A 26623-nucleotide genomic window follows, 5' to 3' on the forward strand; every position below is an offset into this window, starting at 1 on the left:
CAGATGTTCCAGACGTTCAGTCTTTTTGTCAGGCTCGGAACGCTTGATTTTATCTAAGCGAGGGTTCTCTGCTTCGGTCATTGATACCTTGATTCAGGCACGCAAGCCTGTTAATAGAAAAATTTACCGTAAGATATGCCGGGCTTTGGTGATTCTAATCGCTCCTGCATGGCCTTGCAGGACTTGGTATGCCGATCTGGTGGAAATGTCATCTCTGCCACCGTGGAAGCTTCCATTGAGGCAAGACCTTCTCATTCAGGGACCCTTCCATCATCCAAATCTAATTTCTCTGCAGCTGAACGCTTGATTTTATCTAAGCGGGGGTTCTCTGTTTCGGTCATTGATACTTTGATTCAGGCACGTAAGCCTGTCACTAGAAAGATCTACCATAAGATTTTGTGTAAATCTTTATTGGTGCGAATCCAAGGACTACTCATGGATTAAGGTTAGGATTCCTAGGATTTTAGATTTTCTCCAAGAGGGATTGGAGAAAGGGTTGTCAGCAAGTTCCTTAAAGGGACAGATTTCTGCTTTATCTATATTGTTACGCAAGTGTCTGGCAGATGTCCCAGATGTTCAATCTTTTTGTCAGGCTCTGACTAGAATCAGGCCTGTGTTTAGACCAATTGCTCCTCCTTGGAGTTTGACTTTGGTGCTTAATGTTCTTCAAGGGGTTCCGTTTGAACCTATGCATTCCATAGATATTAAGTTATTATCGTGGAAAGTTTTATTTTTATTTGTTTGCTATCTGCTCACAGAGTTCCTGAGCTTTCAGCATTACAACGTGACTCTCCTTAACTTATTTTTCATGCCGATAAGGTGGTGTTTGCGTTCCAAACCCGGTTTTCTTCCTAAGGTTGTTTCCAACAAGAATATTAATCAGGAAATTGTTGTTCCTTCATTGTGTCCTAATTCTTCCTCAAAGAAGGAGCTTCTGTTACATAACTTGGATGTAGTCCGTGCCCTCAAGTTTTACTTGCAGGCGACTAAGGAGTTTCGTCAATCATCTTCATTGTTTGTTGTCTTTTCTGGGAGACGTAGGGGTCAGAAAGCTATGTCTACCTCTCTTTCTCTTTGGCTGAAGAGTATCATCCGTTTTGCATATGAGACTGCGGGACGGCAGCTTCCTGAACGAATTACAGCTCATTCAACTAGGGCTGTGGCTTCCTCATGGGCATTTAAAAACGATGCTTCTGTTGAACACATTTGCAAGGCTGCAACTTGGTCGTCTCTTCACACTTTTTCCAATTTTTACAAATTTGATACTTTTGCCTCGTCCGAGTCAGTTTTTGGAAGAAAGGTTCTTCAAGCAGTGGTGTCTTCCGTTTAGGTTCTTGTCTTGTCCCTCCCTTTCATCCGTGTCCTATTGCTTTGGTATTGTATCCCATAAGTAAGGATGAAATCCGTGGACTTGTCATATCTTGTAAAAGAAAAGGAAATGTATGTGCACCTGATACATTTATTTCTTTTATGATATGACGAGTCCACGGCCTACACTGTCATTTTCCTAGACAGGTCTTTGTTTTTGTTAAACTTCAGTCACCTCTGCACCTTTGGCTTTTCCTTTCTCTTCCTAACTTTGGTCAAATGACTGGAGGGGCAGGGAAGGGAGAAGCTATTTATGCAGTTGTTCTGTGGAGCTCGTTGCCGCCTCCTGCTGACCATGAGGCGATATCCCATAAGTAAGGATGAAATCCGGGGACTCGTCATATCGTAAAATAAATAAATTTATCAGGTAAGCATTTTTGTTGTGTAATTGCATTTGTTGATTATTATTTTTTTATATTAATGCACTACTTTTGTTTATAATAAATATTCAGTTATTAAATTATGCCTTTTTCTAATATTTGAATTATGTTACTGGACAAAGGCAAAATTAATAAAGGAATATTTATTATGATCAAAAATAGTCACAGTGCATTTATATTAAAAAAAGGAATTTGAAACACAATGACACAAATTAAATAGTTAAAAATAAAAAAGAAAAAATAATGTATTTACATGACCAGCATACATTTCTATTCAAAGGAAAATTGGAAGGAAAATGGTCTAGTACACTGTTGTCAACAGCCTCTTCTCTAAATGACAATATTATTTAGCGGACTTTAACATTAAAGAGGTTTTTGGGCTGAGGTCAGGTTTTTGGCTGTTCCAAAATGTCACTCCTTTTATTGTAAGCCATAAACCAACTCCCAAGCCTGGCTAAAATTATGATACGTTATACTTCTTAGTGTAACAATACACTGTTGACCACTCAGATCATGGGGATTATTTTGAAACCAAATATGACATCTGTCATTTGGTCACAGAATAACATAAAATTGATTTAAAACATATGAGATATCCTAGAGTGTCTGGAATGCTTTTAGTAATGTGCATTTTCTCACGCCTGACCAGTTAATAAAGAGTCTAAAAGGCTGGCAATAAACTCAGGCTGACAAAAAAAAGAAAATTGCCTTTGATCAATAGAAATTGCTAAATCTTGATGTTATCTATGAAATCTTCTTCTCTCCCTCTCTTCTACCCCTCCCCCCTCCCTTTCTTTTTTCACTCTGTTGTCCCTGGGAGCTAGCTACTGATTGGTGGCTGCACATTTATTCCTCTTGTTGGCTTACTAATGCGTTCAGCTAGCTCCCAGTTTTCCATTGTTGCTCCTTCAACAAAGGATATGAAAATGACGCAAATTTGATAAAATAAGTAAAATGGAAAGTTGTTTGTAATTCTATGCTCTATCTGAATCACGAAAGAGAAAAGATTTGGGTTTCATATCCCTATAAGGACAGAGTTTTTTTCCCCAGTTTCCATTCTTAAATGGCACAGGCTATTTTGGCTTTTTTGCTCGCTATTAGGTTTACCTCAATTATCTACTCTCTTGTTTCACCATACAAATTATGCACTGTTTTTTTTAAACAGATTAACAGGTGCTTCTTGTGATATCCTATCCTATATGGGTACATACAATAACAATAAATTAGCTAAGTAATAGGGGAAAATGGAGCAAAAATGAAAGAATAATTTCCCCCAGTTTTCTTTATAACCTTTTCTACAAAACTAGTGTAGCTTTAGAAAAACACCTCCAACCTCATTACACTGTCCTGATTTTCTTCTTAAACGGAGAGAGTCCACAGCTGCATTCATTTACTTTTGGGAATTCAAAACCTGGCCACCAGGAGGAGGCAAAGACACCCCAGCCAAAGGCTTAAATACCTCCCCCACTTCCCTCATCCCCCAGTCATTCTTTGCCTTTTGCCACAGGAGGTTGGCAGAGAAGTGTCGGAAGATTAAAGATGTCTCTTATGGAGGGTAGTACTCTTTGGAATGGGACTGAAGTTGTAAGTAGTCCTGTCAGCCTCTCTGTAAAAGCATGGATGAATGTTAGTCCGGAGATGCAGGGAGAGTCTTTCTGGGAAACCATCACGACTCATATTAACAACTCCTTAGCAATCAGCGTTGATGAGTTTCTCTGCCTGCTTTCTTCACTCAAGTCCATGTCAGAAGCAAGGCTACTATCTGTCACACTTGAAGGGCCGTGTTCCTGTTCCATGGCGTAGATTCCGGTAAGATAATTTCATTTTTCTTTGATGTGTGAATGTGTGAAGACGTCAGGGTCTCAGTGGGACTCCTTTATCTTTATGGAATCAAGAGTTAATATCTCCTGATGGGGGTTATTGAACAGGGGGGGCTGTAATCATGTTTGTTATATGATACTGCCTGTTAATGTGTAGTGACGCTTGGGCTCGTGGCTATATCGGAACATAACAGCCTTTTTTTGTCAGGCTGCGCGGCCCTTGTAGCCTTGGCACGCTTTTCTCTGGCGTGCACGGTGTACCTTGTGACTAGGCATGGTCACGTTCTACACTCCATTTCCGTATTCCTGACCGCGTGGCGACAGTCTGTTTCGCTAGTTGTCTGGGTCTCAGGAGGTGGTGAGTGCCCCAGCCATTGAGGGTGTAAAGTGCCATTTTTATATTTTTGCTTCTATCCATAATTTCTATCCAAGTCATGGAGGATTCAGATTCTACTTCTTGTGAAGAGTATGAGATGGCCCGGGGTAGTCCACGCCTATCCGTTATGTTCCGAATGCCGCTTTAGAGTGCTCTCTCCTCCCGCAAAATGGAACTTAGAGTCCGCCGGGCCATCCGCCCTTGGGGATCCCACTACCGTGAGGCGCGTGCCCTAGAACCTTCCTTAGCTACGCAAGCAGGTGTGTCTAATACCGTTACCCCTTCTCTGGAAGGCAGCTTGTTCCCTCCAGAGGTTATGGCACGGTTCTGCATGGCTATATCTATGGCGTTGGCGCATTTACAACTTCCTGGGAGGGAGGTGTTGATGAGCTGCTGTCCGTGTTCTGTTAACCAGGGCTCGATGGGCGTGGGATCGTCTGGGTCAGATCGGCCATCTGGGGAAGCAGTTTCCTCTGAAGCTTCAGGGGCCCAACCCTCGGAGTCAGAGGTAAGTCTTGCCTATCGTTAGACTGGCGTGCCTTCGTGTCCTTCTGCTGCATGTTTTGGCGGTGCTGTAGGATCCCATTCCTAATGGGTTGAGTGATCCTCAGTCTTCTATTTCAGACGGCAAGCTGGGTTAGACGGGGGGGGGGGGGGGGAGAAGTTAATCTCCTTGTCATCGCCATTTTACTTTCTTTTTTTGGGTATTTTATTCCAGTTCTGAGCTTTGGGAGAATGGGGTTTATGTTTGGCTGGTCCTGTTTGTGTGCCCATTCTTCTTGGGCCTTCACCTGCCGGTGCTTCCCTCTTTTTCTTTGATCCGGTTAGGATATATTTTATTTCTTTTTGAGAAGCTCATGTCTGTTATAATATTTCCGTTGGGAAACCTTTCTTCTCTGGAATTTGATACTAGCGATTTTGTGGTCGCTTGGGCGCTTCTGCGGAAGTTGCATGTTAAGGTGTTAGTACCTTGTTATGTCTATAGTTCCTTTTTGTCGATTCCTTATTGGGGTTTCGATTTTTCTGTGGCTTGGGTCAGTTCTGAGTGCCCTATGTAGCAGGCTGGTCATGGTCGGGCACTATTTTCTGTTCCTTAGGGTCTATATCATCCACGTGGGGCTGCTATAGCTGTCTATCCTGGTTGGGTGGTGAGTTGCTCACTCGGATGAGGAGTTAGTTATACTATGGTTTCTCTTCAGATTGTATAAAGCTTTCGCCTTTACTAAAGTTTTCTGTGGAGAGGCTCATCCATGAGTTTTCACTATTTTTTGAGGCTCTCCCCCTTGCAGGGCTAGAACATGGTAGAGGAGGCCTTTCGTTCCTAGACGTCAGGCTGGTTCTCGTTTCTTACTCTGGGTAGGGCATCAGAAGGATTGTACTCAGTCCTCATGTCTTGTTCCTGATTGTGGGCGTGGTTCCAGATGGGATCCTGCTAAAGATTACTCTGGGAGTTCCGGAGGTCCTTTGGCCTCGGAGCTTGGATTCTCCTTTCCCAATGAGACTGGAGGTCTAGATGACTCCTTGGACATCATTATACCAGGTTGGGGCGACTTTTATCTCCTCTATGTATTTTTATTGAATGTATTTTGTAGGCCTTTATGATGTTAACTCTTCCTTAAGGGGTCGAGGTGTCTTAGGCTTATTTTTTCCTCTTCTTGGGGCTGGTGGGAGGTCATTGGTTCGGGCATTTACAGCCTTTTTCTTCCTCCTGCTGCTTCTCGTATGCTCCCATATTTTTGGGGCTCTGGAGAATGCATTTGTCTTCGTTATTTTTTCTGGAGCTGCCCTTACTTAAGATGTCTCAGTTTTATCTGTCGCTCGCCATGAATTGCGAGGCTTGTCCATTAATTCCTTGAGCTGTGGGGGTTTCCGGAGGTTGATTCTGAAAGGATTGTTTGGAGACTATTTTATCTTCTCAAACTGGATTTTCTGTTTTTGAGCTCTAATTTGGGGTGTTGTCCCTCGAACCCTTAGGAGATATACTCTCAGTCTCTGGGATGCTTAGTGAACATCCAGTGTCCAAGGACCTTTTGGATTTGGCTGTAGTTGCATCTCCTGGGGTACAGGTTCTCAGTGTGAGGTATCTCTATGGTTCCTCAGGGGTTATTACCTTGTAGCCGGTTTTCTGGTTTTCCGGACATGTTCTGGTCTCGGATATCTGACCGAATCTTTTAGATGGGGTTTTTGGACGGTTCAGTCCCTTCGGTTTTGAGTCTTACACTTGGCTTTCAGGGGGTTTTGTTTTTCTCTTATCAGAGACTTGGAAATAGCCTGATGGGTAGTTTAGCTGTCTAGCAAGCGGATGATTGCACGCTATCTGTTGCAGCTATTTGCACCTTAAAGGTGTGCTTGATGGCTGTTTTCCACTTGGGCGGCTGTTGCAGCGGGATGGTTCTTCTACTATAGGTATTGCCTTTGCCGTCTGTCTGCTGCCGCACTCTCCATGCCTGTGGGCGGATGAGCAGTTATATTTGACTTTCTCCTCCCCTTAGGTTGATTGGAGCATACCGCAGTATCCACCTAGTGCCCCGGAGGTCTTCCTCTGTTCAGTAGGGTCCCCCCTGCCTTGTGTGCAGGATGCCATGAAGGGTTGGATTCTGGTATCATGCCGTCACTGTTGTTTCAGTGTAGTCTTTTTTTTTTGTCTGGTTGTGTCCCTTCTTTTAGGGTAAGGATCTGTGTCTGGGTCCTGGAACCTGAGCTCGTTCTATGTCTGTCATAGCTTAGTTGGTTAGCATGCCAGTCTTGTTAGCAAATGGTGAAGTTTGCTTTACCCATTGGTACTGTTCAATTTAGTTCCCCTCCTTTTTCCTTACTGAGGACCACCGTGGTTCCGGGGAAGGGTTTATTTCCCTGCTTTTGGACATTGCCAGTCGCTTTGATGCTGAGTTCGTTGTCTCCGAGAGGGGGCCAGAGGTCTGTCTGCTTGGTTGAGCCTTGACTGCGTATCTTACTTAGATCTTCACTGGGAGGCTTCGCTGTGTTTTTCTTCCTCTGCTGGTTTAGGATGCTCTCCTACTTTGTTTTTTCCCGGGAGGGAGTGGGTTTCTGCACTCCATTCAGAATTTTTCCTCTGGGGGAACCCTGGTGCAGTTCCTAGCTTGGTTGGCTAGTGTTCACAGCCAGAGTCTGCTAGACTTCTGTTGCAGAGGGAAGCCTGTGGCTTCATCTGGAGCACGATAAGATTTATGCTGCTAATTTAAGAAGGTTCCAGGGGGTGGGTTTTAGCCCTTGGTCACTCTTTCATAGTGCGTATTACATGCTGTGTGAGGGATGGGGTCTACCTTGTCTCTCTAGGTTTCCAGGGTTGGGACGTTACAAGGTCCCTTGGACTTCCGTTCCGATAGGGGTAGGTTTTTTTTTCCTCACTTTGTTCGGTCATTGGAGTTTGTCCTCTATGCGGTTTTGTTCTATTGCAACTTTGCTTTGCGTTTGGAGTTCGGCTAGGGTTCCCTTTACCTTAGCTTGTTGGTCTTTTAGATCTGAGTTCTTCTTCTTCTTCTTCTTCCCTTCAGGGGGTATGTGGAGGTCCCCTCCCCTTGGGTGGGGGTAAGGTTACGTGTGGGCTTGGAGCCTGCAGGATTTGTTTCCTCTGAAGCTTTGTGCTCGGTGGAATCTACTGATTCTGAGCGGTTTCTATCTGGGCCCTTGCTGGTTTTAACTGCTGGGCAAGTTACCTGGTCCTTTCAGGTTTTATCCTTCTGTTTTCTGGTAAAGCAGTTGTTTTTGTCAGGTGTTGGGTAATTTCAGGCTGTGGTGCCTTCCAAATGGGCTGCCTCGTCTACCCGCCCGTTTTTGCATTCAGTGTCCTCTATAGCTTGGGTATTGTTTTCCCAAAAGTAATGAATGCAGCTGTGGACTCTTCCGTTTAAGAAGAAAAACTTAAATTATGCTTACCTGATAATTTTCTTTTCTTCTGACGGGACAGTCCACAGCTCCCCGCCCACGTTTTTATATGGGGCGATCATTTTAGTTTTTTGTTCTTCTGGCACCTTTTTTACCCTGATATTTCTCCTACTGTTCCTTGTTCCCTCGGCAGAATGACTGGGAGATGAGGGAAGTGGGGGAGGTATTTAAGCTTTTGGCTGGGGTGTCTTTGCCTCCTCCTGGTGGCCAGGTTCTGAATTCCCAAAAGTAATGAATGCAGCTGTGGACTCTCCCCGTCAGAAGAAAAGAAAATTATCAGGTAAGCATAATTTAATTTTTTAGGGATACTTCATACATCCAAGTTTAAAAGTGTTTTTATTGCAAATATAGACCAGATACTACAAAGATGGAATTATTGGTTAAATGCTGCATTTGCTCTGCTTGGACTGTAAGCTAAATAGTTTTTATCCAATTCAAAACTGGTGCACAAAAGACAGGGAGGGACCAAGACAAGCCTTTGTTAACAAACCATGACTTGTCATTCTTGACATGTGATCACTGTGATTGGCTGTCACATTAATCACATGATCATAAGCCACTTTTTTTGAGCATCACTGGATTGTCTCACTCTTGAGGCATCCATTGATTGCCCAGTGATCCTAATACCAGCATCTAGGCTGCATTTAAAGTATTTAATTACGGTGACTGCCTTTCATAGTGATTGTATACTCCGTAACTTTTTCTCATGCTGTTGCTGGATGCCTGCATGTGAGGCTATCTAGCAACAGCATGCAATACGCTGATCTTAGCGTGTCTTAAGTTATGGAGGCACCCCTGATATTAGTCCTTACAGGCATATGATCACGGGGACCTCCATACTGCTTTTTCTGTACTGTCTCGGTTATGAGGCATGCAGAAATAGAAATCGCCAGGGCGGTTTCCAATTCCTGGTCAATGGTAGATTCCCTCCTCTTAAATATCTGCAAAGCAGAGATCTGTTTTTCACCACTCACCTTTCTGAAACTCTATAAATTTGATGCTCAAGCCAAAGCTGAGGCCAGATATGGAAGAAAAGGCTTATCTGTTGTAGTGCAAATATAGCCTTTTAATTTGTTTTGCATTACTTATTCTGTATTTCTCTTATTTTTTTGGTATTCTCTCAAACCTGTATTTTAGAGTGCCACTTGAGGGAACCAAGATAACAAGAATTTACCATAATTTTAATATTTTGGCTACTACCTTTTATTGTATTAGCACTCACAAGGCTCCAGCCTTGTCTGTACTAATTATAAAAATAAAAAAGCTACCTACTGTTTTGCTTGGAGTTTTTTTTTTCTTTCTTTCTTTTTTTTTTTTTTATTGATATGGAAGTAGAACTCTGAAGTGCTGGGCTTCTTTTCCCACTCCCTCTTAAAGAGACCATGTTCACTTGTAAGTGCTGCATTGACGTTACAGCCATGATCTTGAAATTATAGTAATCAACAAATATGAATTTCTTTCATGTAATTGGCAAGAGTCCATGAGCTAGTGACGTAGGGATATACAATCCTACCAGGAGGGGCTAAGTTTCTCAAACCTCAAAATGCCTATAAATACACCCCTCACCACACCCACAATTCAGTTTTGCAAACTTTGCCTCCTATGGAGGTGGTGAAGTAAGTTTGTGCTAAGATTTCTACGTTGATATGCGCTTCTCAGCTTTTTGAAGCCCGATTCCTCTCGGAGTACAGCGAATGTCAGAGGGATGTGAAGGGAGTATCACCTATTGAATGCAATGGTTTTCCTCACGGGAGATCTATTTCATAGGTTCTCTGTTATCGGTCGTATTGATTCATCTCCTACCTCCCTTATATACTCTCATGTACCATTACCTCTACTGATAACTGTTTCAGTACTGGTTTGGCTATCTGCTATATGTGGATGGGTGTCCTCAGGCAAGTATGTTTTCATTACTAAAGACACTCTCAGCTATGGTTTGGCACTTTATGGATTAGGCTTGCGGGTGCGCCAAATGCTACACTTTATTGCGTCATTCTTGGCGCAAGAATTTTTTGGCCGCGAAAGGCACGTTCGTTGACGCAAGTTCGTCACTTCCAGCGTCATAGTTGACGCCGAGTTCTTCACACAGGGTTGCGTCGTTAGTGACGCGAGTGTGTCATTTCTGGACATGGTTGGCGCAAAAACAATTTGTTACGTTGTGCGTTTTCATTATTTATTACCTCATTGCTATTTGCCTCTTGCCTTTTTCTATGTCAGAGGGCTATGCTATTTGCATTTTTTTCCCATTCCTGAAACTGTCATATAAGGAAATTGGTAATTTTGCTTTATATGTTGTTTTTTCTTTTACATTTTGCGAGATGTCTCAATCTGATCCTGTCTCAGAAGTATCTGTTGGAACTTTGATGCCTGACATCAGTTCTACCAAAGCTAAGTGCATTTGTTGTAAAATTGTGGAGATTATATCTCCTAAAGTCATTTGTATTAGTTGTCATGATAAACTTTTACATGCAGATAGTGTCCATCAGTAATAGTACATTGCTGGTTGCAGTTCCTTCAACTTCTAATGTACATGATATACCTATGAATTTTAAAGAATTTGTTACTGATTCTATTCAGAAGGCTTTGTCTGCATTTCCACCTTCTAATAAACGTAAAAGGTCTTTTTAAAGCTTCTCACTCAGTTGATGAAATTTCAAATGACCGACAACATAATGAATTATCCTCCTCTGATGAGGATCTATCTGATTCAGAAGATCCTTCCTCAGATATTAACACTGACAAATCTACTTATTTATTTAAAATGGAGTATATTTGTTCTTTGTTAAAAGAAGTGTTAATTACTTTGGATATTGAGGAAGCTAGTCCTCTTGATATTAAAACTAGTAAACGTTTTAAATTCTGTTTTTAAACCTCCTGTGGTTACTCCAGAGGTTTTTCCTATTCCTGATGCTATTTCTGATATGATTTCTAAGGAATGAAATAAGCCGGGTACTCCTTTTAATCCTTCTTCAAGGTTTAAAAAATTGTATCCTTTACCAGCAATTTCAATAGAGTTTTGGGAAAAGATCCCCACAGTTGATGGGGCTATTTCTACTCTTGCTAAACGAACCACTATTCCTATGGAAGATAGTACTTCCTTTAAAGATTCTTTAGATAGGAAACTTGAATCTTATCTAACGAAAGCCTATTTATATTCAGGTCATCTTCTTCGGCCTGCAATTTCTTTAGCTGATGTTGCAGCTGCATCAACTTTTTGGTTGGAGAATTTAGCGCAACAAGAATTGGTTTCTGACTTATCTAGCATTGTTCGTTTACTGCAACATGCTAATCATTTTATTTGTGATGTTATTTTTGATATCAAAATTGATGTTAGATCCATGTCTTTAGCTATTTTAGCTAGAAGAGCTTTGTGGCTTAAATCTTGGAATGCTGATATGACATCTAAGTATAGATTGCTATCTCTTTCTTTCCAAGGTAATAATTTATTTGGTTCTCAGTTGGATTCTATTATTTCAACTGTTACTGGGGGGAAGGGAGTTTTTTTTGCCTCAGGATAAAAAAACCTAAGGGTAAATCTAAGGCTTCTAATCATTTTCGTTCCTTTCGTCAAAATAAGGAACAAAAACCTAATCCTTCCCCTAAGGAATCTGTTTCCAATTGGAAGCCTTCCTCAAATTGGAATAAATCCAAGCCTTTTAAGAAACCAAAGTCAGCCCCTAAGTCCGCATGAAGGTGCGGCCCTCATTCCAGCTCAGCTGGTAGGGGGCAGATTAAGGTTTTTCATGGATGTTTGGACAAATTCTGTCCAAAATCAATGGATTCAGAGCATTGTCTCTCAGGGGTACCAAATAGGATTCAGAGTAAGACCACCTGTGAGAAGATTTTTTTCTCTCACACATCCCACTAAATCCAGTAAAAGCTCAGGCTTTCCTGAAGTGTGTTTCAGACCTGGAGGTTTCATAGGTAATCATGCCAGTTCCTTTTCAGGAACAAGGTCTGGGGTTTTATTCAAATCTATTCATTGTCCCAAAGAAAGAAAATTAATTCAGACTAGTTCTGGATCTGAAAATTTTGAATCGTTATGTAAGAGTACCAACTTTCAAGATGGTGACTATAAGGACTATTCTGCCTTTTTTTCAGCAAGGACATAATATGTCCACAATAGACTTGTAGGCTGCATACCTTCATATTCCGATTCATCCAGAACATTATCAGTTTCTGAGATTCTCTTTTCTAGACAAGCATTACCAATTTGTTGCTCTTCCATTTGGCCTAGCAACAGCTCCAAGAATCTTTTCAAAGGTTCTTGGTGCCCTACTTTCTGTAATCAGAGGGCAAGGTATTGCGGTGTTTCCTTATTTGGACGATATCTTGGTACTAGCTCAGTCTTTAAGTTCTGCAGAATCTCACACAAAATAAACTAGTGTTGTTTCTTCGAAAACATGGTTGGAGGATCAATTTACCAAAACGTTTTTTGATTCCTCAGACAAGGGTTACCTTTTTAGGCTTCCAGATAGATTCAGTGTCCATGACTCTGTCTCTAACAGACAAGAGACGTTTAAAATTGGTTGCAGCCTGTCGGCACCTTCAGTCTCAGTCATTCCCTTCAGTGGCTATGTGCATGAAAGTTTTAGGTCTCATGACTGCAGCATCGGACACGATTCCCTTTGCTTGTTTTCACATGAGACCTCTCCAGCTTTGTATGCTGAATCAATGGTGCCGGGATTATACAAAGATATCACAATTAATATCCTTAAATCCCAATGTTCGACACTCTCTGACGTGGTGGTTAAATCACCAGTGTTTAGTTCAAGGGGCCTCTTTTTTGTTCGGCCAACCTGGACTGTGATCACAACAGATGCAAGTCTTTCAGGTTGGGGAGCTGTCTGGGGATCTCTGACAGCACAAGGGGTTTGGAAATCTCAAGAGGCGAGATTACCAATCAATATTTTAGAACTCTGTGCAATTCTCAGAGCTCTTCAGTTTTGGCTTCTGTTGATGAGAGAACCGTTCATTTGTTTTCAGACACACAATATCACAACAGTGGCATATGTCAATCATCAGGGTGGGACTCACAGTCCCCATGCTATGAAAGAAGTATCTTGGATACTTGCTTGGGCAGAATCCAGCTCCTGTCTAATTTCTGCGGTTTATATCCCAGGTGTAGAAAATTGGGAGGCGGCTTATGTCAGCCGTCAGACTTTACATCCGGGGGAGTGGTCCCTCCATCCAGATGTGTTTCCTCAGATTGTTCAGATGTGGGGTCTTCCAGAGATAGATCTGATGGCCTCTCATCTAAACAAGAAACTTCCCAGATACCATTCCAGGTCCAGGTATTTTCAGGCGGAAGCAGTGGATGCGCTGACACTTCCTTGGTGTTATCAAACTGCTTATATTTTCCCGCCTCTAGTTCTTCTTCCAAGAGTGATCTCCAAAATCATCATGGAACAATCGTTTGTGTTGCTGCTGGCTCCAGCATGGCCCCACAGGTTTTGGTATGCGGATCTTGTTCGGATGTCCAGTTCCTAACCTTGGCCACTTCCGTTAAGGCAGGACCTACTCTCTCAAGGTCCGTTTTTCCATCAGGATCTCAAATCATTAAATTTGAAGGTATGGCAATTGATCGCTTAGTCATAGAGGTTTCTCTGACTCAGTGATTAATACTATGTTACAAGCTCGTAAATCTGTCTCTAGAAAGATTTATTATCGAGTTTGGAAGACTTACATTTTATGGTGTTCTTCTCATAAATTCTCTTGGCATTCTTTTAGAATTCCTAGAATTTTACAGTTTCTTCAGGAGGGTTTGGATAGGGGTTTGTCTGCAAGTTCCTTGAAGGGACAAATCTCTGCTCTTTCTGTTTTATTTCACAGAAAGATTGCTAAACTTCCTGATATTCACTGTTTTGTACAGGCTTTAGTTCATTTTAAGCCTGTCATTAAATTAATTTCTCCTCCTTGGAGTCTTAATTTGGTTTTATGGGCGTTACAGGCTCCTCCATTTGAGCCTATGCACTCTTTGGACATTAAACTGCTGTAACGGTACCAACCGGATACCAAGGGTTAACACCAGGGAACAATGTCCTGCATAGGGAATCAGCAGTTCACAACCCAGCCAGTTTTCAGGTTTTAAACAGAATAACACTTTATTTGAAGGCAGCATACAGATTTATACAGGTTTTTGACCCCCCCCCCCAGATGGGGGTGGAAAGAATGTTGTACATTAGATAAAAGGGAGAAGCACCCTTGACATGATACAATAGGATTATATTACTTAAACACTTCAACCACAGGACACTCTTGACTCTCCTTATCACTTAGGCGTTTCTCTCTGGGGGTGATCAAACAATAGAATGCTAAGCATTAATTAGATTGTAGCTGGAGCCAGCCACTTGTGGTTAGAAAATAAAGTTAACACTTTCAGTCCTGACCGAAGGGTCTGTCACAGACAACCTTTCTTACGTTATAGTCCAGAAGTGGCTAGGTTTGCCACAATGCTCCCCCAGAACCAAGCCGGCATACACAGTCTGATCCCAACGGATCGGCTTGGGGATGTCCGGGGCAACAACTTTCGGCTCAAGTAAGCTACGGGGTGTTCTCCGCCATCTGCTCCAACTTGGCTCAGTACTGCCCCCACCCCAAACATGGAAGCGTCTCTTCCCGGAGGGACTGGGCTTGGGTAGTCACAGGGTTAACATTAGCGGGATCCATGGGAGCATAGGCAGAAACAAGGGGGGCCAAGTCATTTCCAAGGAGAACATCAGCAGGTAAGTCCTTCTTGACCCCCACATTCACAAGTCTAGCGCCCACTCCCCAATCCAAATGTACCCTGGCAACAGGTAGGCGGAACACAGTGCCCCCTGCTACCCTCACAGCCACAGTGTCTCCAGTGTGCTGTTTCTCAGGCACCAAGTTCTCTTGAAGCAAGGTCATGGTAGCACCAGTATCCCGTAGACAACTGACCTCCTTCCCATTCACTTTAACCCGTTGCCGGTTATTCCGGTGGGCAGCTTGCACGGGGTCTGCTTCATGTAGGCTGCCCCAGCATTCTGGCGCCTCTACGTAGCGGGCCACAGGCTGAGGATTATGTGGGATTCCGCCAGCGGGTCTTCTCCAGGACTGTGCTTGATTCGCTGCATTTAGGGGACACTCTGGCCTTTTGTGCCCTAGTTGCTTACATCCAAAGCACCGAATAGGTTGTGAGTAGCCCCGCGAATTGAACCGGGCTCTCTGAGGGTAGTTCGTGGCCGGAGGCCGTGTGGTATAGCGGTGCGCCGGGGGTTGGTAACTGGCAGCTGCTGGGGTGACTGGGGGTCTGTACTCCACTCTAGCAGTGGGCAATCGGTATACTGCTCCCCCTGCCCCTCGTACTGCCACGGATCCGCCAGTGGGTGCTGTATCCGGCACCAAATGGGGAGCTATCAGGGTTAAAGTAGCTCCCGAATCCCGAAGTCCCTGGACCGACATCACCTCATGCAGAATTCCCAGGGGTTCCTCGGCTTGGGTGCTCAACACCTCATGAGCGGCTGGCTCCGTTTGGTAATGGTGAGCAGCCGCCCTTGGGGCCAGGTTCTGTCTGACCTGGTTCCAAGCTTGTCTGCTCCGATTTTGGGTGCACTCACGTGCCATATGTCCCCACTGCTTGCAGGTGTGGCATTGTATATTAGCCCGTCCGTTGTTAGGCTGTAGTCCATGGTGCCTCCTGGCATCAAAATGCTGGTCTGCTAATCTGGCTGCTTCGGTTAAGGTGAGGGGTTTTCGATCTCTCACCCATTCTTGGGCTTCTGGGGACAAGCCGTTAAAGAATTGCTCCAACAGCATCAGTTGTCGCAATTCTTCCATGGTGGTAGCTTGGCTGGCCTGTATCCACCCCTGAGATGCTTGATCCAGCTTGTGGGCCCACTCTGCATGGGAATCTCTTTCTGGCTTGCGCAGGCCTCTAAACTTGCGCCGGTATGCCTCTGAGGTAATGGCATATCTTTCCAAGATCGCTCTCTTCACTTTAGCATAATCCTTGCTGTCCTCCCTGGGTACAGCGCGATACGCTTCCGCTGCCCTACCGGCTAGCTTGCCTGCTAGCACCGGCACCCATACGGACTGCTCCAAATCATGTAACTCGCACAGTCTCTCAAAATCCTGTAAATACCCATCAATCTCATCCTTCTCCTCACAAAACATTTTAAATGCATGGTATGGGATTTTGGGTCTTACTGGGTTGCTGAGTGCGTCCAAAATGGATTCTGCTCGGGAGGATGCATTCCGCGGACTGTGTGCCATCACGTACTCCTGCACATCTGCCATTACCACGGATAGCATATCCCGTGGTACAGGTTGGGGTAAAAATTCCAGCCTGGTCCTCATTTCCCTCTGGTATAGGGTCTCCTCCATGGCTGCTGGAGGCGTAGCGCTGCGAGCTCTGTCTCCCTCCATCAGCTCAGCAATTAATATAGCCTTGGGTTTGCTGCTGCCTATCTTTCCCCTGGCTTCTAGCAGTTCCTTTTACGTTTGTCTCTTTAGCTTAGAATAATCCATCTCCATTCACTTCGGTCCCTGGTACTCCTTCCATCTTAGTCAGTATTGTAGTAATCCCCCTCTTCCTGAGGTTACTGGCTTGTGTAGTTGCTCTTCTGGGCGATAAGGTTCATTCCGTCGCTTGCCACCAATTGTAACGGTACCAACCGGATACCAAGGGTTAACACCAGGGAACAATGTCCTGCATAGGGAATCAGCAGTTCACAACCCAGCCAGTTTTCAGGTTTTAAACAGAATAACACTTTATTTGAAGGCAGCATACAGATTTATACAGGTTTTTGACCCCCCCCCCCCCCAGATGGGGGTGGAAAGAATGTTGTACATTAGATAAAAGGGAGAAGCGCCCTTGACATGATACAATAGGATTATATTACTTAAACACTTCAACCACAGGACACTCTTGACTCTCCTTATCACTTAGGCGTTTCTCTCTGGGGGGTGATCAAACAATAGAATGCTAAGCATTAATTAGATTGTAGCTGGAGCCAGCCACTTGTGGTTAGAAAATAAAGTTAACACTTTCAGTCCTGACCGAAGGGTCTGTCACAGACAACCTTTCTTACGTTATAGTCCAGAAGTGGCTAGGTTTGCCACAACTGCTTTCTTGGAAAGTGTTGTCCTTTTGGCCATCTCTTCTGCTAGAAGAGTTTCTGAGCTATCTGCTCTTTCTTGTGAATCTCCTTTTCTGATTTTTCATCAGGATAAGGCGGTTTTGTGGACTTCATTTAAAATTTTACCTTAAGTTGTGAATTCTAACAACATTAGTAGAGAAATTGTTGTCCCTTCCTTGTGTCCTATTCCTAAGAATTCTTTGGAAAGATCCTTACATTCTTTGGATGTGGTGAGAGCTTTGAAATATTATGTTGAAGCTACTAAATATTTCAGGAAGACTTCTAGTCTATTTGTTATATTTTCTGGTCCTAGTAAAGGTCAGAAGGCCTCTGCTATTTCCTTGGCTTCTTGGTTAAAGCTTTTGATTCATCAAGCTTATTTGGAGTCGGTTCAGGCCCCGCCTCAGAGAATTACAGCTCATTCTACTAGATCAGTCTCCACTTCGTGGGCTTTTAAGAATGAAGCTTCAGTTGATCAGATTTGCAAAGCAGCAACTTGATCCTCTCTGCATACATTTACTAAATTCTACCGTTTTGATGTATTTGCTTCTTCAGAAGCAGTTTTTGGTAGAAAAGTTCTTCAGGCAGCTGTTTCAGTTTGATTCTTCTGCTGATGTTTTAAGTTTTTCTTTTCATTATAAGAATAACTTATATTTTGGGTTGTGGATTATTTTTTTCAGTGGAAAATGGCTGTTTCTTTTTATCCCTCTCTCTCTAGTGACTCTTGCGTGGAGCTCCACATCTTGGGTATTGATATCCCAAACGTCACTAGCTCATGGACTTGCTAATTACATGAAAGAAAACATAATTTATGTAAGAATTTACCTGATAAATTAATTGCTTTCATATTGGCAAGAGTCCATGAGGCCCACCCTTTTTATGGTCATTATGATTTTTTTTGTATAAAGCACAATTTCCAAATTCCTTTGATGCTTTTTACTCCTTTCTTTATCACCCCACTACTTGGCTATTCGTTAAACTGAATTGTGGGTGTGGTGAGGGGTGTATTTATAGTCATTTTGAGGTTTGGGAAACTTTGCCTCTCCTGGTAGGATTGTATATCCCATACGTCACTAGCTCATGGACTCTTGCCAATATGAAAGAAATGAATTTATCAGGTAATTTCTTACATAAATTATGTTATTTATCATTTAAATAGTATGATGATCTAGTTTGCAGATATGTCTGATAGATAGGTCTATGATCACATACAACTGATGTTGGTTTTAATTTTATTTATTTACAGATTTCACGGATGGAATATGTACACTCCAAAAACCTAATTTACCGAGATGTCAAACCTGAGAACTTCCTAATTGGTCGACAAGGGAATAAGAAAGAACATGTAATACACATCATAGACTTTGGACTGGCTAAGGAGTACATAGACCCAGAAACCAAAAAGCACATACCTTATCGGGAACACAAAAGCTTGACGGGGACAGCCAGATACATGTCCATAAACACTCATCTTGGGAAAGGTTTGTACCCCAGTGTTTTTTGCAGTTGCATATAGTTTAGTAGTGTGGTAAAACAAGCTAACTTGTAAATTAAACAGGCTACTGTGCCAGTAAGAAACAATACAAGTGTTAAAGGGATTGCAAACTTTAATGTTTAATTAACAATAATTAGTTATCTTAAAGAAAAGATGGGGACTTTAATTCATGAGAGTCTTAGTAAACGCTTAATTTTTTTTAAAAATATTCCACTTTCCTGTGTTCATACAATCTGCTGTTCCTCTGCCCGTAATGGATTCTCTATCACTTTATGGACTAATCCCACTATAAAGGTAGGAAAGTCATTAATACTAGGAGAGTAAATGAATTGTACATGCACACAGCATGTTTTAAAATTACTTAAACATTTATAGTATTGAGTATTGCCTAGTGAAACATACAAACAAGGCAGATACATGTTTTTTTTTAAATTTAACTGTTATTAAAAAGTTAAAACTTCTGAAAAGGGATCATTTAGCTGGGTTACTTTGAAATTGCAGCTAAGAGCATCTGGGGGTGCTTGGTATCCTGTATTGTTTTTATCAGTTAGGTTATATGCATTTCGATATCTGGTTAAAGGGACAGTCAACACCAGAATTTTTGTTGTTTAAAAAGATACATACTCCCTTTATTACCCATTCCCCAGTTATAATGCACTTTTTACCTCTGTGATTACCTTGTATTTAAGCCTCTGCTAACTGCCCCCTTATTTCAGTTCTTTTGACCGACTTGCATTTTAGCCAATCAGTGCTCACTCCTAGGTAACTTCACGTGCGGGAGCTCATTGTTAGCTGTATGAACTAACTCCCTCTAGTGGTGAAAAAATGCTTTCAGATTAGAGGTGGCCTTCAAGGTCTAAGAAATTAGCATATAAACCTCTAAGGTTTAGCTTTCAACTAAAAATACCAAGAGAGCAAAGCAAAATTGGTGATAAAAGTAAATTGGAAAGTTGTTTAAAATTACATGCCCTATGAGGCTCCTGACAACATCCGCAGAACCATAGACCTAATCAATTTTGCCAATATAACAAAAATGCCTTCTCTGCTCCTTTCGTTGGATGCGGAGAAGGCATTTGACAGGGTTAACTGGACATATTTGCTCACGATACTCGAAAGGTTCGGGATTGGAGGGAGTTTCTTAAAGGCTATCAAAGCGTTATACTTAGGGCCCAAGGCTTTTACCCAGATTGCGGGATACCAGTCAGAAGATATCCTGATTAATAATGGCACGAGACAGGGCTGCCCACTGTCCCCACTGCTTTTTGCATTGTGCATAGAACCTCTTGCGGCCCAGATACGAAATTTCCCAGACATTTCGGGTATTGAGGTGGGAACTTCCACGTATAAAATCGCACTATTCGCGGATGACGTGATACTGTCACTTACTAGACCCCTAATTTCTCTCCCTGTACTTTACAATACGCTACAACAATTTGGCAGGATATCGGGATATAAGCTGAACAATGATAAATGTGAGGGCTTGGGTATACACTTGCCTGCAGACACAAAAAAACTTCTCGAATCAAACTTTAGATTTTCATGGGCGCTTAAGAGTCTCAAATACTTGGGGATCATTCTCTCCAACGACATAAACTCCTTGTTTGCGCTTAACTATAAGCCTATGTTCCTCCAGATTAAAAATCTCCTAAACAAATGGACTAAAGAGAAAATTTCCTTCTATGGAAGAATAGTGACCTCTAAAATGACTATTCTCCCCAAATTGCTCTACCTTTTCAGGTCTCTGCCAGGGTGCGTCCCAGTGGCCACTCTAAACCAAATCCAAAAAGACATAACTTTATCTGGGGAGAGAAAAAAACCTAGGAATCGGTTTACCTTAAGAAAACATTAAAAGGGGGAGGGTTGGGAGTACCACACTTAGTCTCTTATTATTACGCTGCCAGAATGGCACAAACAGCGCTATGGCACAACACTCATGATAAGATTAGATGGGTTCAATTAGAATCAGACTTAATACAGATAAATCCCATATATAAAATACTATAAGCATGCAGGAACACAAGACCATCTCAATGGCAACAATACATAGATATAGCACACACGGTCTTCCTGTGGGATAGACTAACTTCCTCATTCACCATGAAATCACAACATTCTAGGGCGACTCCCCTGGACTTTTTGGTGGCTCCCCTTCCGACTCTAGTAATAAATGGGCCAACAGAGGCCTGTATCGAATTGCTGATGTTTTCTGTCCTATCCTTTAATCAGTACGCTGACCTAGACCCCTCCGACAACAACATATGGTTTCATTACCTGCAGCTTCGGTCGAGAATTCAAGCAATACTACACTCTAGTACACCCAGCAGCACCACTGGCTTTGAACTATTATGTTTATCTAGAAATAGACCTAGAAGTGCCATCGCTAGGATTTATCCCATTTTGAACCTGCCGGTTGCAAATAATAAAGAACACTTTATGCTAAAATAGGAATCTGAACTTAATTTCACATGGGACCATGCAGACTGGGTTAATACCTTTAAATAAGGGTTGCTCTTTCTCCCCTCCTGCCAACCTCAGAGAGAATTATATTAAGAACATTTACAGATGGTACCTACATCCGACACGCTTGCCAAGAAAAGACAGAGATGATGTATCTGGGTGTTTTAGGGGGTGCAGGGAAAGGGGCACGTACATGCACATGTGGTGGGATTGCAACTGTGTCGCCCAGATATGGACACAAATCTCGACATTGCTTAGCGCCGTCCTCTACACAAATTACACTCCAACATTTACAAGCTCTTCTGCACCAATACATCCCTAGCTTGTCGTCATGGGAGAATAAACTACTCATGACCATTTGCACAGCAACTAGATTAGTTATTGCCCGGTATTGGAGAGGCCAAAAACCCTCCTTCACACTTGTATTATGTAATATCACATATATATTTCAGCTCTCTAGTATCTCGGAAGATATACTTAACCAAAAAGAAAGATTCTTGCAGGTGTGGGAGCCATGGATAATGTACTCAAAAGCAATAAACAATGCCACAAGGGGGGCGGAGTTTGGCCGCACAGAGTAATGGTCGCAGCTTAGCATAGCTCTTAGGCCTTAATCCTCCAGGCTGGCACTCATAAACCGAAAAGCAGGGTCTAAAGAGCAAAATAACTGGCAGAGGGGTGCACCAGCAAGAGGAGATCGTAACCAGACCAAAAACTATTACCGCAGCTAAACCGGAACACCGGAGAGGCACACAGAGAGCCGCGATATAGTGAGACCTGAAGAGCTGCGGTCGCCACGTGGGTACCCGCCGGGAGCAGACACAGACAGGCATATACAACGGACCGAAGTGCGGTCAACAGCAGAGCCCTCACAAGCTACTGTGACTTGATGCCACATCGGACACTAGATGGAAAAGAGAGGAGATAGGTAAATACCCACCAGCACAACGCGAGAGCGGCCACCTGAGGGACATAAGGAGAACCAGGCCTTGCTGCATCACTTGCAACCACCGGAGACCAATAAGGCAGAGAGGGAAGAACCGGAGCCACAACTGAAAACAAAGGTACAAAATACACCTCTCTCACAAACGTATAAAAACTCTGGGCACACTAACAGCAAGAAAGCTGCATAATAGGGGGCAAAACTGTATCTAAACTATATGCCTGTCATACACCAAGGCCACAAAAGACTTTCTACTGGGTTGCAATAAATTAATCTACCAATAAGAAAGAAAAGTGAGAGGTATAAAGAAACATAAATCAGCTATAATAAGTTAAACAATAGCTGTGAACAAACAAGGGGTTAACAAAACATTGGAGAGACTGAAAAGGCACAAACCTTATTTCTTTCATGTAATTAGCAAGAGTCCATGAGCTAGTGACGTATGGGATATACATTCCTACCAGGAGGGGCAAAGTTTCCCAAACCTCAAAATGCCTATAAATACACCCCTCACCACACCCACAATTCAGTTTTACAAACTTTGCCTCCGATGGAGGTGGTGAAGTAAGTTTGTGCTAGATTCTACGTTGATATGCGCTCCGCAGCAAGTTGGAGCCCGGTTTTCCTCTCAGCGTGCAGTGAATGTCAGAGGGATGTGAGGAGAGTATTGCCTATTTGAATGCAGTGATCTCCTTCTAAGGGGTCTATTTCATAGGTTCTCTGTTATCGGTCGTAGAGATTCATCTCTTACCTCCCTTTTCAGATCGACGATATACTCTTATATATACCATTACCTCTGCTGATTCTCGTTTCAGTACTGGTTTGGCTATCTGCTATATGTAGATGAGTGTCCTGGGGTAAGTAAGTCTTATTTTCTGTGACACTCCAAGCTATGGTTGGGCACTTTGTTTATAAAGTTCTAAATATATGTATTCAAACATTTATTTGCCTTGACTCAGAATGTTCAACTTTCCTTATTTTCAGACAGTCAGTTTCATATTTGGGATAATGCATTTTGATTTGACCATTTTTTCTTACCTTAAAATTTGACTTTTTCCCTGTGGGCTGTTAGGCTCGCGGGGGCTGAAAATGCTTCATTTTATTGCGTCATTCTTGGCGCGGACTTTTTTGGCGCAAAAATTCTTTATTTTATCCCTCCCTCTCTAGTGACTCTTGTGTGGAAAGATCCACATCTTGGGTAGTCATTATCCCATACGTCACTAGCTCATGGACTCTTGCTAATTACATGAAAGAAAACATAATTTATGTAAGAACTTACCTGATAAATTCATTTCTTTCATATTAGCAAGAGTCCATGAGGCCCGCCCTTTTTTTGTGGTGGTTATGATTTTGTATAAAGCACAATTATTCCAATTCCTTATTTTATATGCTTTCGCACTTTTTTATCACCCCACTTCTTGGCTATTCGTTAAACTGAATTGTGGGTGTGGTGAGGGGTGTATTTATAGGCATTTTGAGGTTTGGGAAACTTTGCCCCTCCTGGTAGGAATGTATATCCCATACGTCACTAGCTCATGGACTCTTGCTAATATGAAAGAAATGAATTTATCAGGTAAGTTCTTACATAAATTATGTTTTTTATCAGCCTTTACACAGGAGCCAACACAACCCAATAACTTGTATGACAAGTAGACTTTCACCACAACTTGCACTGCAGTAATAGACATAACAACTGGGAAGACAAAAATTGCAAACTATAAATCCCATGAAAAGTAAAGCATTGGGTCTTAAAACTAGAAAAGGATAGACTGTTGGGTATGCCAGCAAAAAAAATAAAACCAGATACCACAACTAAAGCAAAAAAAAATAAATCTATTTAAAACCAATAGACAGTGCCCCACAGAACAAAGAGCAAACAGAAGAAATGACGCAGACAAAAGATCAAGCAACAGGGTCCCAACAGGAGAACTAAACAGGGGAAATCACTAAAGCAGATTTAATGCAGCTAGCAACAAAAGATGACATTAGAACAGCAATGACAGATATGCGTGACATGTTCAACGAAATTAAAAAAGACATCAAGAAAGTGGAGCGTAAGGTCTCTACACTAGAGGAAAGCCATAACATTGCAACACAAGATATACAACACCTTTCCCAACTATCATATAACCAAGAAGAAGTTATACAAAACCTTATGGAAAAGGTAGAAGATCTAGACAATAGGGGGCGCCGCAATAATTTGAGTATCAGAGGGGTGCCAGAGAGTATACTACCAGCGGCAATACCCGACTACTTGCAAGATCTTTTCAGAACTGTGAAAGGTAACAATACATTGCCTGATATAGTACTAGAACGGGCCCACAGGGCGCTGAGACCCAAACCGCCTGCAAAAGCACCACCAAGAGACATCATAGTGAAGTTTCTCAACTTCCTAGATAAAGAGGAGGTTCTGAGGCATGCCAGACAGAAAAACCAACTCACACACGCCGGAATAGCAATACAAATATTCACCGACTTAAGCCCCACCACATTGCAAAAACGCAGAGATCTACAGTTTGTGACCTCGGTATTGAGATCCCAGAAAATCCCATATCGCTGGGGATTCCCAGTGAGCCTCACTGCCACGAAGGGAGACAAGTCAGCAACACTTCGCCATTTGGAGGATCTCACAACGTTCTGTGAAATACTACAGATACAAGTCCCAACACCCTCAGATCGCATAACAACGAGAGCACAAAGACCAGTAGGTCAAAATGAAGAAGACTTCAACAAAAATACCCCATTGCAACAAGCGACCTCTTCAATAAGAGACACCACTACATAAAGGACTCTAACACATGAAGCCAAGCTTGCCCACAGCGGACAGATAAGTATAATAAAGACACTAGCTGTTTTTCTCTTGTGATGCATATTAGCGCTTAAAAATTAAACAGGTTTTATAGGGGAAAAAATATTTTTTTTTTTATATGTTTAAGTAAAGCAGTTTAACACCCTGGTTGATTTAACATAACACCCTGCTATTATAATTGATATTTTATGTCTATCAACAGCCTCCAACTATTGTACTAGAATTAAGATAGTTGAAAACTGTCTGTTACTCTGTTTAGTATACACAGTATTCAATATCGATTGTTTATAGCATCTTTAACATATATACTTTCTCAAAGTGCATTGTTTTATAATTGAACTGTGTTACTGTGATTGTTAATTGCACTACTGTTTTATTCCCTTTCTACCCTAACCCTACCTACCCTCTACACATAACCACACAGATAATAACACTCATCAAAAAGAAAGTAAGATAAATACACAGCCCGGAGACCCGCGTCAACCAATTACTAGCCACAATATAACAGTACAGAGTTTCATAACACAACCCACCAAGGGAAAATGTGCAAATCAACCTTAACACACCCTGTAAACCTGACCACAATAAATGTAAAAGGGTTCAATGCGCCTCAAAAAAGATCTATAATCTTAACAGACCTACACAAACAGAAGGGCAACATAATCCTACTACAAGAGACGCATTTTAAAAAGGGAGCAGAACCAAAATGGCACCATCCCACTTACCCCACAGCATACTTCTCTTCTGGCCCGGCCAAAAAGAATGGGGTGGGGATATTGATTAGACAGCGTCCCATTGGAAATAAAGCAGATAGAAAAAGATATTGAAAGGAGACTACTCATTCTGATAGGCCTTTTATATGGCCAGCCCATCACTATTGTCAATGCTTATTTCCCGAACAGACAGCAATCCACATTCATGCGAAGAATATCAGGGAAAATCCTAGATGTTGCAAAAGGCATAGTGTTTGTAGGAGGAGACTTCAATACCCCTCTCAACCCAGAATTAGACATATCTGAAGGTTCTACAAATTTACCAAAGAGGGACATCAAACAAATCAATAACCAAGTACAATCTCTAGCACTATACGACATATGGCGCACATTGAACCCCACAACGAGGGACTACACCTTTTACTCACACCCACACAAGCGATACACCAGAATAGACTACATCCTCACAGACTCAATAGGACTTACACTCATCAAAAACGTGACAATACACTCGGCTACATGGTCAGATCATGCACCAGTTGTGTGCAAAATCATATGGCCCAATAGCCCAGTAACTCCATATATATGGAGACTGGAAGACGGTCTACTAGACCACCACCTCATCAAACCAACATAGAAAAAACACTAATAGAGTACTTCCAAATAAACACGACGCCGGATACAACCTGGGTCAACATATGGGAAGCACACAAATGCGTCATAAGGGGGGAACTATTAAAATACAAGGCAAACCTCCTCAAACAACATAGAGTTAAATACAACACCCTTCTCACAGAACTACAGCATTTAGAATCCTCACATAAGCAAAACCCAAAGGACACTGAACTGGGTCTACGACTGACAGAAGCAAGACTAGAACTTAAAACACTCCTACAAAAAGAGCAGCAAAATAAAACACTAAAACTACAACAGAAATATTATGAACAGGGTAATAAGGCAGGGAAACTACTTGCCAGAATTTTGAAACGTAAACGCCTCAAAACACACATCCACAAACTAAAAACCAAATCAGGACAGACCAAACACGACAGCTTATCTTTGGTAGAAGAATTTAGCACATACTACTCATCGCTATACAACATCCTTGCAGACACAAACAGGAATGAAGAGCAGAGTAGCAAAAAGCAACTCATCTCTTATTACATTGATAAAGCACACTTACCTAAGCTAGACGGCACCTAATCACAAATGCTTGATGCGCCAATCAACATTAAAGAAACAAAAATAGCAATTA

General features: G+C 42.2%; 1 protein-coding gene and 1 non-coding gene across 2 annotated transcripts in view; both read left to right on the forward strand.

The window, feature by feature from the left end:
- The window catches only part of CSNK1G1 (casein kinase 1 gamma 1), a gene marked incomplete in the record, with an annotated part of 566217 nt that overhangs the window by 308673 nt on the left and 230921 nt on the right, over positions 1–26623 (forward strand). Inside the window, 1 exon segment of the mRNA XM_053717378.1 lies at positions 18198–18432. Coding sequence (XP_053573353.1) covers positions 18198–18432 — 235 coding nt within the window.
- Positions 5124–5237, forward strand: LOC128665319 (U5 spliceosomal RNA). The gene has a single exon (XR_008403082.1). It is a non-coding gene; the product is annotated as a U5 spliceosomal RNA (small nuclear RNA).

Source organism: Bombina bombina, chromosome 6 (genome assembly GCF_027579735.1).
Source record: "Bombina bombina isolate aBomBom1 chromosome 6, aBomBom1.pri, whole genome shotgun sequence".
NCBI classification, from domain to species: Eukaryota; Metazoa; Chordata; class Amphibia; order Anura; family Bombinatoridae; genus Bombina; species Bombina bombina.